We start from the raw sequence: 13,440 nt of genomic DNA on the forward strand, positions 1-13,440 counted from the left end.
CAGATGGGGTCCTATGATCGTCGCAGTTCGACCGGAGAGGGTGGTACGCCAGTTCGGTTACATCCAGAGCATCCCTCCGCCGCCTGTTAGTGCACGATTGTCACAGGATCAGATAGATGACAGGTGGATGGAGTTTGCGGATCACTTACTACCTGCAGGTCAGCCTTGTTTAGTGCCTGGGCAGGTATCTGCGGATTACATTGAGTGATTTTTCCGCATATCTCACCCTTTCATGACACCGACCCAGGCAGCTGACCAGCAGAGGGATGCACCAGCTGCAGACCCTGAGGACTACATACAGCCGCCCAGCCCCCAGGTTCCAGTGGCATTTGACCCCCCCTCCATATGTGGTAAGATTATTTGCGCGTTTAATGTTTTATGAGTTTGACAGGATGATTACGAGGGATATGAGGCGATTGCACAGAGGTTGGAGCGTGTGCTCAACCTTAGGATAGTCACTGCAGGCACAGAGTTATATGACATTATGCAGGACTGCCTGACGATCGCGAGAGGGGGACCCAGTGCTGATGGGACGGTCAGGGCTCGTCAGAGACGCCGCACGGACCATTGATCATTGTATTTATTTTGTTGTGTTGTAGTTGACATGAATATTTGTAATTATTACAGTTTTTGTTTAATATAGTTGGCGTGTTTTGCACAGTTTATTATTTTATAATATAGTTTGTTATTCCGATTGTTTGTGGTCCTTAAGCGAAGTTTACGGTTGTTTTAAATTTATTTTTAAAAAAAGGGAACCTAGAATCATGAGTTTTGTTTGTAAGAATTACATAAAAAATAAAAGTTTTTAAAATGATTAATAATTCATAAGTGAACCCTTTTTCCATGTTCAAGTACCCATGTTTGTAAGAATTACATAAATGAACCCTTTTTCCATGTTTGTAAGAATTACATAAAAAACATAAGTTTTTAGAATCATGAGTTTTGTTTGTAAGAATTACATAAATGAATCTTTTTTCCATGTTCAAGTACCCATGTTTGGGATTTTTTTGCGTGGGTGTGTCTGTGCCCTGAGACAATGGAGGGCGGCCATTTCTCATGTTTGGACGTCAAAGAATCCAAAAAAAATAGTCCCGTTCCCCAGTTCCGTCAACTAACACGTCAAAACAAAGCCTCAAAATCCAAAAAACTACGAAATGAACCCTTTTTCCATGTTCAAGTACCCATGTTTGGGATTTTTTTGCGTGGGTGTGTCTGTGCCCTGAGACAATGGAGGGCGGCCATTTCTCATGTTTGGACGTCAAAGAATCCAAAAAAAATAGTCCCGTTCCATGGTTCCGTCAACTAACACGTCAAAACAAAACCTCAAAATCCAAAAAAATAGGAAATGAACCCTTTTTCCATGTTCAAGTACCCATGTTTGGGATTTTTTTGCGTGGGTGTGTATGTGCCCTGAGACAATGGAGGGCGGCCATTTCTCATGTTTGGACGTCAAAGAATCCAAAAAAAATAGTCCCGTTCCATGGTTCCATCAACTAACACGTCAAAACAAAGCCTCAAAATCCAAAAAAATAGGAAATGAACCATTTTTCCATGTTCAAGTACCCATGTTTGGGATTTTTTTGCGTGGGTGTGTCTGTGCCCTGAGACAATGGAGGGTGGCCATTTCTCATGTTTGGACGTCAAAGAATCCAAAAAAAATAGTCCCGTTCAATGGTTCCGTCAACTAACACGTCAAAACAAAGCCTCAAAATCCAAAAAAATAGGAAATGAACCCTTTTTCCATGTTCAAGTACCCATGTTTGGAATTTTTTTGCGTGGGTGTGCCTGTGCCCTGAGACAATGGAGGGCGGCCATTTCTCATGTTTGGACGTCAAAGAATCCAAAAAAAATAGTCCCGTTCCCCAGTTCCGTCAACTAACACGTCAAAACAAAGTCTCAAAATCCAAAAAACTACGAAATGAACCCTTTTAACAATTAAATTTTTGGACCACTGAAACAACGCATTCAACTTTATTATGGGAATTAAACACGCCGTAAACATATAAAGGTTACATCAACAAAAAAACAAAAAATTAAACATGACATTCAGTTGTTTAGCGACGTCCCACTGACCTCGTCTTCAACATATTTAGTAAAGACAGCTAAAATTTCTATTGGTCCATATTTTTTCCAGTAGTTAGATTGTACTAACACCTTCAGCAGTTCTTCGTTGGTGATTAGCTCATTTATTTCATATTTTATAACCGTATCTGAATACTCAAACCGAGCTGGTTGGCGGAAAAACAATCGTCTTACCGTTTGTGATTCGTGAATTCCAAGAGGGGGGATCCCTTTAGGTGCAACTTGCTTGATTAAATTCTTCAGTTCATCGAGGGTACATGTTGAAGGAATTTGAAATTTCTTAGGATTTTTTCCTGTGAACGCGCAACCAACAAATTTGTTCTGCGGTGGCATGTTCCATTTGCCGTTGTAATACAGCATCGCGTCATGAATACGAGGCATAGTGCGTTCAAGTAAGTTTATTATTCCATCTGGTGTTCTTCCAACGGTGCATAATAAGTCAATCGGACCAACACAAGAAAATTGATCATTACACATTAACATTGTGTTGACATCGTCATCATTTATCAATTTGATACACTCAAAGCGAATTTGGTTACATGTATCGGTGAATGGCTTCCGGTAGTGAATTTCATCCAAAAATTGTTTGTCGGATAGCTGAAGGGTATTGTGTATTCTGGTTTTTAGGCTTGCAAAATCACACCTATTTGGTACTCGAATGGGCACCGGAGTTGAAGTTTGGAAGTAAACCCCAGTATCATTGTGAATAATCGATCCATTTGGATAAATGAAAGCCAACCTTGAGTTGACAATCGTCTGACTGCTAGTTTCTCCTAGAAATGCCATAGTTTGTGTATCAGTTGGGAGATTATTTGAAAGCAAGATAATGTGTGATTTAGTAGCCTAGTCTGCCATATATATAGATGGTTGTGACCGAGCCTTTGTTTAACTTTGTTTACAAAAAAATAGACACGCGTAAATGTGTAGTCAAGTCAGCCAATGTGTTGTCGCTAATGTGTAGTCAAGTCAACCAATGTGTTGTTGAGCGACTGCTAGTTTCAAAATGTGTACTGAAGTCAACCAATGTGTTGTCACGCTCAAACTGTAACACGCATGCATGTCATTATGTGTTGTCAATTATGACAATGATGTATGCTGTACGCGTAAATGATTTTTGTTGGACCAACAATTTCCTTGCTTAACCAAACGAGTAGTTGATAATATTAATTGGTTAGTGACGAGTTACAACGAATTATATCGCATAATGAATACAAATAAATAAACAATGAATGTTTAGTCTTCATTTAGGTCTACATAGTGTGTTTTGAATGACATCAAGCTTGTGTATTCCTGCATTCTACTAATATATGGAATTGCCCATTGCTTTGCCTGAGAATAACAATTGCTTGACCACAACAGCGCTGGGGGCGGCAACGGACAATGGTCTTTCAAATAAACCTGTTGTACATGAACAAACATTATATCATGCGCTGACCGTGCCAAACGAACAAGCGAAGTCATTGCATAATTGTTACACTAACTATATTCAATGTACCTGAACAAAATGATTTCCAAACACGTGACCGACACATATAATGCGGTGGCCAGAAGAGTCAGGTGGTGGTTGACTTCTAAGAGGGAAAAATGTCATGCTTTGTTGTTGGGACAACGATACAAGGATTACGTTATACCGTGAAGCAATCACATATCCCATGTCTGTTATATCCATCCACTTGTCCACACTAACCTGAATGAACCAAACATACACATGTAAGTAATTTAAACATTGTTATTAAAAAAAATTAACCTAAAAACATACCTTTGAAAATCCATCAACAAGTAGGGACAACTTTAATTGTTCAAATCTCTCTGTGCCACCGAAGAGGTTCATGTACTCATGCGACCACCTGCCAAGTTCTTTAAGCAATTCATTACGCACTAACGGCCACGAATCTTCCCCCATACCTAATAAAGCGCCAATGGACCGATATCCACAGTTACCGTCCGTTTTCACATCCACAACGTCACGAATGAAACCTTGAAAGAATGACGCAAATTGATCCAACATCGGGATGATCCTTGTTGGCTGACGCGGTTGAGAACATGATGCACTTCGTTTCACTGGAGAGTTGCTGCTTTGAACAGAATGAAAAGCATCAACATACTCCCAGTAAGACGGATCACGCTTTGTGGATGTTTGACTTCTTTTCATCGGTTTCTTCGGTGCACCTTTAGTGTTCACCTTTGATGGAGGAGGGCACATAGAGTTATGATCAGGGTATGCGATTTCTCGAAGTTTACTCTTCAGATTTACTTTGCCAGCCACATCAAGTTCATCAAACCTTTTAGATATGACCTCTATTTCTTCCTTAATGGTGACTTCCGTCTCACATAACCCTTGGTCTGAAAAGCAAAGTCTCCTCCAAAAAAGATGGACTGACTCCAATGGGATGCTGCTAGCAGTATACCTAGAAAGCTCACATGCACAAGGAAGCCCGTGCGTGCTTCTCATCACACAACCACAAGAAGAGAGATTGTTGCCGAGATAACGTAGACGGTCAATCTCAGAAGCAATCTGATTTAAAGCATCCCTCGAAACCATCCCAAGAAGCCTCTTGTATAAGGTTTTTTTATATACATGGCCAACCACATGCGTACTGGTTTCAAAGGATGCTTTAATTTCGACGTGTTGCAGCGTGATCATGTTGTTCATGGCATCCCAAACACTACATAGGTCTCCAACGCTATTTTGTAGTACTCTTTTGAGAGCCCAATGAGCTGATTCAACCCTACATTTAAAATACACAACAAACATGAAAATATACAACAATTAAATACCATTTAATATTAATCGTTACTAACAAATAAAATCAGTTGTTAATACCTGTTTGTTGTTGTGTTGCCTAGGTGCATGACCTTATTCGTCCATGCTGTAATAAATTTTTCCTTGTGGGGGATAATCCATGTGTCGTTAACATAGTCAACGAACATCGGCCAAGGCGAACAAGCAACTTGAAACTTCTGATATGACTCATGGAACTCGTATTCGGACGGACAATCAACCAAAGTACCCCAGTTATCCATTACATAGTCCCACGCATTTTTTTCCCCGATTAAAGATTTGCACTTCGCCTTCACATTCTTATCGATATGAAACCTGCACAACAAATTAGTAGACTCGGGAAACACAGTTTTCACTGCATTCATCAGTGCTAGGTCTCTGTCAGTGACAATAACAAGAGGGAGGCGATCGTGTCTTAAAAATAGGCCTCGAAATCGTTCCAAAGCCCATACAATATTATTAACACGCTCAGCCTCCAGATATGCAAACCCAGCAGAGAATGTCATCGCCGTTGGTGTCACTCCAACAAAGTCAAGTAGTGGGAGTCTGTACCTGTTTGTTTTGTAGGTATTGTCTATAAAAAACACCAGATGACATGCATTGCATAACTTTACTGCATCTGGGTGACACCAAAACAGATCACGCACCACAACTTCATCCTTCAATCTATGCCAATGAATGTATTGATCACGTTCGAGAAGCTTCATCAGATGCTGCATTTCGGTATCAGCTCCTCTTATTGAAGAACGATATGCACTTCTTGCATTGTAAATTTGCTTTATCGTGGTGTAACTGTCGGCATTGTGTTCCTTCAACGTTAACAAGATGTTTTTCGGTTTCACCATCGACTTTGTCATATCAGCAATAATTTTCTTTTCTTCCTTAGTCAATCGCCCGGTGTATGGATGTCCAACTAAGGACTTCGCCAATTCATGATTATGAATCCCACAGATCAACTTCACCATCCAACCTTCCCCTCCACGCACTGGTTTCCCACGAAGCCTGAAGGGACAACCACATTTCCTACTCCCGGTGTCTTTTCTAACGAATTATTTATTTCTACACTTGTACGTATCACTCCTTTCACACCCAATTAACACAAATGAACTTCTTCCTCTGCTACCGGTCTCTGTGTCAGATCTCATAATCACTGCAACAAATCCATTTTCATGGGCAACTGTTCGAGCCCATTGCAAAACATCATCTCGAGTAGCGAATACCTACAACGCAACCCTAACACATTAATTTTCATACAAACCATCAATTCAACCAATGACTCAAATTATCTATGATTACCTGAGATGTATTAAAAGCATTTGAACAATCGACATGTGGTTCATTCACTCCACATTCTTCTTGATTATCATAATCATAATCCATATGAACTTCTTGTGACATCGCAAAGTCATACCTCCATTGATCTTCGTCCATCTTAAGGACATATGCATCATACACAAGTACATTCAAATTATCATATAACCACATCCAAAAATTTACTACACCTTAAATAACAAACATATTAATAGGACATATGCATCATACACGACTATATTAAAATTATCACTATATTCTAAATTTATAACTACATTATTTACTTAAACTAAGCTTATCACTATAATAAACAACTAATAAAATATTTTTGTACCATTATACATTTAAGTTACCTAAATCATTTAATATTATACCATTATACCTAATTAAATTATCCACAACATATATAAAACAGAAATACAAAAAATTATAAAACAGAAATATATATATATATATATATATATATATATATATCATTATAAAATAAAAAAATTATTAAATGAATTTTATTGTTATAAATTTTAATGTCCACAATATATACCATTATACCTAATTAAACAAATAATCCATTATTAAACAAATATATATATATATATATATATAAATTATAAAACATAAATAAAAAAAATCTAATAATTTAACATTCCGGAAGACCTTCTTCCGGAAGTTACTGAGGCCTATTCCGGAAGAAGTGGTTCCGGAAAACACTTCCGGAAACACTTCTTCCGGAATAGGCCTCAGAAACTTCCGGAAGACGTTCTTCCGGAAGTTACTGAGGCCCATTCCGGAAGAAGTTCTTCCGAAAGACACTTCCGGAACCACTTCTTCCGGAATAGGCCTCAGTAACTTCTGGAATAAGGTCTTCCGGAAGTGTTTTCCGGCAACACTTCATCCGGAAAAGGCGTCAGTGCCTAAAATTTCTTCCGGATACACATTTTTTTTACTACTTTTCTTCTCTAAAAAGTAGCCGGAAAAGAAAAAAAATACCCATAAAAGCGTACCTCCGACAAAATAGGAAGAACAGCCACTAACAAAACTTCAAATACCGAACACGGGACCACCGAATCTCTAAATACTTCACGGGACCACCACCAAAATAGCGAAAGCGCAACCGGAAGAAACAAAGCAGAAGAAAGCGAAAGGCAGTAAAAAGAAGCGAAGAAAGCGAAAGCGCAGTAGAAAGAAGCGTTTACGCGTTAATTTAAAGAAAATTACACAAGGGCAAAATCGTCATTACATACGCATTAAATATTATTTTATTTTTACTTATTATTATAAAATGAAAATTCTTATTTCGTTACATACGTTCACTAATTATTTAATTATTTATGTATAATAATATTAATTATTTTATAATTTAGTTTATCCATTAAAAGTAAATTATATTATCAAATAATTTTTTTTTTAAAAAAAGTTCAGTTCCGAAAGAAGGTTCTTCCGGAAGTTTCCGGAAGAAGGTTCTTCCGGAAACTTCCGGAAGAACCTTCTTCCGGAAACTTCCGGATGACGATCTTCCGGACGAAGTTTGTGAGTACTTCCGGAATTCCCAAATTCTTTTTCCGGAAGAAGTCTTTTTCCGGAAACTTTCCGGAAAAGCTTGTTCCGAAAAGTTTACGGAAATACTTCTTCCGGAAGAAGAATTATTGAAGGGCAATTTTGCCACTTCACTGTTTGCTGGGTGCCCCAGCAATAATGCTGGGTGCACGTAGCAACTTTGTGTTTGAAGGAATTGGAAGTACCATTGAAGACTATGAAGAAACATTCGAGCAACATGAGGCTTCATGATCAAGTGAAACATGACATGACATGCCAGAGTCATGTCTCTGACCCCACTAGGTTGAAGAGTAGATGCGAGCTCGATGCCAAAAAGAAAGTGAAACTTCAAAAACAAGAATCGGATTCTGTACATTCTGTACAGGAAGGATAGATTCAAAATGGAACATGGCAAGGTTCTTTGGAGTGAGAAATATTGGATACTCAAGAAAGCTGCTACGTACGCAAGAATTGTTTATTCATACTTCTTGAACTCGGTATTGGAGCTTGGTTCTCTAGGGTGTCTATTTAAGGCACATACCAAGGCTCCTTTCAGCAGAGAGGAAAGAAATAAAAAGAAAAAAAAATTAAGATAAAATTTTGAAATTAAAATAAAGTATAAAAGTGTAAGTTTCACATATTTTTCTATTCATTTATCTCTATTTCTACTCTCTTTCCCTCACAAACAAACACCCTAAGCCAGTTAAGATTAGGTATATATAAGTTTATTTAGATGTGGGTTTATTTGGCTTTATCTATTTAACTCATAAGTTATATGCATGACATTTCTTAGCTGTTGAACACTCTTGCTAAATAAACATTTAAAAAAAAAGAATCATAGTTTCTTGTTTTTTTAAAATATGAATAGTTATTAAATGTTTAATGTCTATATTCATTAATCTTAATCATGGACTAACTCGCTAAGCTATGGATTAAGTGAGCATAACACAAACTATACAAAAAAAGACCCAATTAATTTAATTAGACAATCAGTTCCATTTTATTTTTTTTATCTATAGCAATTAAACTTAGAAAATACTAAATTTACAACTCATGCACAATACTTAATTAACCCAGTGTTCCACTCCATGTAAATACAAGTAATTGCAATTAATCTATTGATTCATACTAAAAATATTTCAATATCTGGATATTTGGTTTTGAACCATGCAACCATACTTGGTAGCTACAAACTACAACAGATCTTCGATGGAAAAAGAAGAAAGATGGCCAAGACTTTTACTGAAGGGAAAATTTGATTTTTACCCTAAGTACACACACGGATGCCACAGGAGCACATAACATATTACGTGACTGACATTTATTAATTTCAGGGACATTTTTATCAATTATTTACTTATGGAAACCAACTTGAGAATACAATATAATTTCAAAAGCTAAAATTTTGATTCACTGTATTCAAAACTGGAAAAAAGAAATGGAACAGCAACACCATGTGGTGTCGTGGTGTTGTAGTTGGTTATCCGAGCAATGCCAATTTGTTCATTATTTTTTCACTTTATCACATTGTGAGGATGACATGATTAAAAACAACAAACACGTGGTTAATCTTTTCTTCATGGAGATCATTGTTCAGTCCACACATAACTGACCTCAAATGTTACAAGTTACTTGTTTACTTTTGTTCGTGTAAACATGATGCAAGTTTCAAAAAACAAAAAACAAAAGAGCTTCTCAGAAAGAAGCATAGCTATACTCATTCAAGGTGTCACTGATAGTAGTATCAGTGTCACTGCTACTTTGACTTTTCTCATTACATTGTATGAATGCTTCCCTGGCTTGGACTGACATGGAAAGATTTGTGTTTGGAATTGCACAATGCGCTTTCTGTATGTTGGTAGTGGCTGAAGAGTAAGGCAACCGCGCAACGGTAACGGCGGAACTGGTAGCAGTAGCTGCTGGTTCATGGCTTGTGAGACGCTTTTTGGCACCTCTATGCATGTGTGTGGCACAGTATTTCTGACCAGGAAGAACAGCACTCTTGCACTGCCACTTCTTACCATCTGTTCTCCGGCACCTACCGGATGCAGCTTCTATGTTGGTTCCGTCATTCAGGTATGAAGGGTTGCAACCAGAAACTGAAACTGCAGCAAAAAAAAGCAAGAATGTTCTATCAGCTTTCTGTTAAAAAGTTTGTCCTTAAAAAGTTAGTAATAACATAAACACATAAGAGATGCACAAGCTAGTATTTTGTTTTTTTTTTTTCCGAAATAGTTATAGAAAGTACTAGTCCAGGGAAGTACTGAATATTAACATGGACAGGGAGGAAGTTACTTACGGTTAAACTGAGAAATAAGAACAATAATTATAGACTATTAGATCATATCTGAATGCTTGAGTTTAAAAGATAAATGCACAACCTTTTTAAGTAATCATGTGATTACTAACTAACTTTTAATCTTGATATGATTGAAATTTTTAATTCTCACATTCTTAAAATGAGAATTGTTCTAGTTATATATATCCCTCGGATAAGGATGGGAAGAAGAATGCATTTTTCACCACGTTAAAGTCATTTAGCAGGGATAAATTGTCTCTTCCTTTTTTTTTTATATCAATTTAATAATATATGTAAATGCAATCATTCACATGCTGTCTATATTTATGCTGCTGATGTAGTTTCTGACAGCAAATAGTGTACTCACCCTTAATATCCACAAATCTGTGTATCTTTTGCATAACTCTACTCAGTTAATGTTTGGTTTGCATCCTCTCCCAACAAGTGATTCAAACTAAAGAAGATAGCTTCTTTGAACTTGTATCTTAACATGATCAAGACGAACATTCTCAAACAGTATAACAAAATGCCACAGGGGCATGAAAAAAATAAGTGTATTCCGAGGAACACTTAATTCTATGCAAAAAGACCAGCTTCTATGAGGGTGTGCTATGTGCTTGTAAAGTTAGGAGTAAGATATGGAGAAATCCATCTAGACTAATTGAGCACACAATTATTAGAGTGCACTTAAAGACCCATATCAATGACATATGAGATTCTGAAATTAGGCACCACAGAACAAGCATGACAGCAAACAAGACAGAACATACTTGCTATGATGCTATTGATTCCCCTTTGTATTTGTGGGGATTGGTAGGAACATGTGAGACTATTAAGAAACGTTTGAGCAACATCAGGATTCATGATCAACTGAAACATAACATGACAGTCATATATCACTGACCCCACTAAATGGAAAAAGGTTTGATAGGATTGAGTTTGTTGTTCTGGCAGTGTGGGGGAAGAAAGGGTATCTGTCTCTATTCTGTAATACTCTAGTTCTACAAAATATATTGAAAAATACAGAAATTGTTGCAAGTTGCAACCCCATCAAAATTACCTTGAAGAACACTCGTTGGGGAGAAGCTTATTCCAGTAGAGATGCCATTAGTATTAGTATCACCAACAATGCTTCCTTTCCCACCGCTTTTAACACCGATGTTGTTGCTGATACAGCTCTTGGACTGGTTATCTTTCTGGCATATCTTTAGGCAACTTTTGCTATCTGAAGCAACAACGGATGTCGCACTGCTGAAGGCAGCTATCTTAGGGGCAACTGGAGTGGCAAGAGTGGTTCCAGGGGACACTGTGGACGCGGAAGAAAACGACATGAGGTAGTCAGCATAACCTGCCCTATTTTTCGACCTATTATTAGCAGAAGAGCAATTGGTGACACTGAGGCTCCTTGATGGGGTACTTGATGTGTCAATATGTGGAATGGCGATAAGGTTTGGACTTGAAATTTCAAATTGTGTCTTTGAGGATGGTTTGGTGTGTGACTTGCTACAAGGCTTTGTTGCCAAAGGAGAGTTAACTTGAGATGTTTCCACAGGCTTTCTTGAACGATTTCGACCTCTGTGCATGTGCCTTTCACAGTACTTCTGGTTAGGCACCACATTCTTACCACACCTCCATTTCTTTCCATCAGTTCTTCTACACCTATGAGGTTCTGGATCCACCATAATCCCATGATCAAAACCCAGGAAACTGTATTCTGTAACCAAACAAAAATTAACAAAAAATTAAAAAACAAACCCATCATTACCTTACAATTACATAAACGAACAGACTCTTTTAGCATCAAAAGATTTGAAAGTAGGCTCACCTTTGAACATATCAAAATTACAGAATGAATCCTTACACAAATTAAATCCACTAGTAAGCATTTGCCCAAATCTTAGAACCAAAAACAAAACTTAGCTAACAATTAACTCCAAAAGAAACAGGTAGTAATTCATTCTAAGACAGAATCAAACATGACACTAACTCATCCTATAAATAAAAAACACCACAGCTTAAGTGAAAAAAAAAGAGAGTAAAACTTTATTATATATAAAAATAAAAATAGAAAAGGGGATGATCAGTTGATCAAAGGTTATTTATTACAAACCTGACATGTTGCTAGGGAATTGCACAAGGTGATAAGGAGGAGGAAGATTATAAGCCAAATGGTTGAAGATGAAAACTTGATGGTGAAGCTCACGCCTCTGAGCTTCAGTGATCACATGGTTTATTTCTTGTGGAGTCGAATGAGAAGCATCAAACCCGAGATGAAGTTCAACACTGTTGGGAGAAGAAGTGCTGTTCTCTTCCTTGACCATAACAACCCTCTTCCTCTCATCAACAACACGACTTTCCATCTTGTGTTCCATGCCAATCTTCTTCTGGGGTCCACCTCCTACCCCTCAAAAAAGACACAAACATAAGAACAAGAAGCAAAAAAAATACAAAAAAGAAAGAATAATAAATAAAAAAAAAAGGTGCTAATGAAGAAGCATGTGATGATGGGCTAAAGAAGAGAGAGTGGAAGAGAAAGTGAGAAACCAGAAGTGTTGTGTGAAGAGGGAACAGTTCGAAGAGGCTTAGCTTCCATTGTCACATTCACATAAGGCTTTTTTTTCCTTTTTCTTAAGAGGGTCTGTGTCCGATTGTGATGCTCAAGGAAAAAAAGCTTCTTTTTTTATTACCTTTTTTCAGTGTGAATATTAAAAATAATGTTAAAGGGTATTTGAAAAGGGTAAGCTCGGCACGGAAGTGCTTCTGCAGTTGCCTCCATTTACTTCTATTGTAAGTTGCAAGAGTGGGAGAGAGAGAAGGGTAGAGAGAGAAAGGGGTGTCAGAAGTTTCTGACAAACAGCTTATTACATTGCAAGACTTTGCAGCAGTCACGTTCAGACAAACAAAATGAACCTTACGTTATATACTAGACTAGACTGTTCAACAGTGTTAGGCGCGTGAGCACACTCCACTATCCATTCCTTTACCAACAAAATATTTATTTTGGTACAGAACAACGTTTTCTCTAAGAGGTGTGTGTTATCTTATTCTAATAAAGTAAGATGATTATACTCATTACAGAATTTGGAGTTTTTTTTTTTAATCATGTATATTTATAGGTTTTGTTTATTATTAATTTTTATCGAGAAATTCGGTCACTCTAGTAGGAGTAATTGGTCATTATTTTATATTTTTTAAAGGTAAATATTCATTTTCATTTATGAATAAATAAAGTGTTGATAAATTCGTTGTTAAAAAATAAAAATTTAAATTTTAGTCCTTGAAAGTGAAAAAAGTGCGACAAACTATCAATCCGTTAATTTTCATCCGTTAATGTTAATGAAAAATTCTAAGTGACACCTTCAACGATGAATTTGTCTTTACACATTTAGGAATAAAAATAATTATTTATCTAAAATATAATTTAATCTTCATA

The 13,440-nt window shown here is 37.0% G+C and overlaps 1 protein-coding gene across 3 annotated transcripts; it reads right to left on the minus strand.

Moving 5' to 3' along the window:
* Nucleotides 1–9,252: 9,252 nt before the first annotated feature.
* On the minus strand, nt 9,253–12,887 carry LOC114405843 (growth-regulating factor 9-like). Of its 3 annotated transcripts, none has more exons than XM_028368356.1 (4): nt 12,695–12,887; nt 12,118–12,405; nt 11,068–11,721; nt 9,253–9,813 (listed from the first exon to the last, which is right to left on the minus strand). In XM_028368356.1, the coding sequence occupies exons 2-4, from the start codon at nt 12,377–12,379 to the stop codon at nt 9,404–9,406; spliced, it is 1,326 nt and encodes a 441-aa protein (XP_028224157.1). In that variant the 5' UTR covers nt 12,380–12,405; nt 12,695–12,887; the 3' UTR covers nt 9,253–9,403. The 3 variants fall into 3 exon arrangements, with proteins under 3 accessions (XP_028224157.1, XP_028224156.1, XP_028224155.1); XM_028368355.1 differs by having other exon boundaries at nt 12,552–12,887; XM_028368354.1 differs by having other exon boundaries at nt 12,118–12,411; nt 12,552–12,887.
* Between the last annotated feature and the right edge of the window lie 553 nt (nt 12,888–13,440).

This window comes from Glycine soja, chromosome 3, assembly GCF_004193775.1.
Source record: "Glycine soja cultivar W05 chromosome 3, ASM419377v2, whole genome shotgun sequence".
NCBI classification, from domain to species: Eukaryota; Viridiplantae; Streptophyta; class Magnoliopsida; order Fabales; family Fabaceae; genus Glycine; species Glycine soja.

What these genes read in the sequence shown, in the direction of transcription:
- LOC114405843 (XM_028368354.1), bottom strand. Translation starts at nt 12,600, where the DNA reads ATGGAAGCTAAGCCTCTTCGAACTGTTCCCTCTTCACACAACACTTCT. An exon ending in CTCTTCACACAACACTTCTG is followed by an intron (nt 12,412 to 12,551) that starts GTTTCTCACTTT and finishes GTCTTTTTTGAG; the next exon opens with GGGTAGGAGGTGGACCCCAG. An exon ending in ATTCCCTAGCAACATGTCAG is followed by an intron (nt 11,722 to 12,117) that starts GTTTGTAATAAA and finishes GTTTGGTTACAG; the next exon opens with AATACAGTTTCCTGGGTTTT.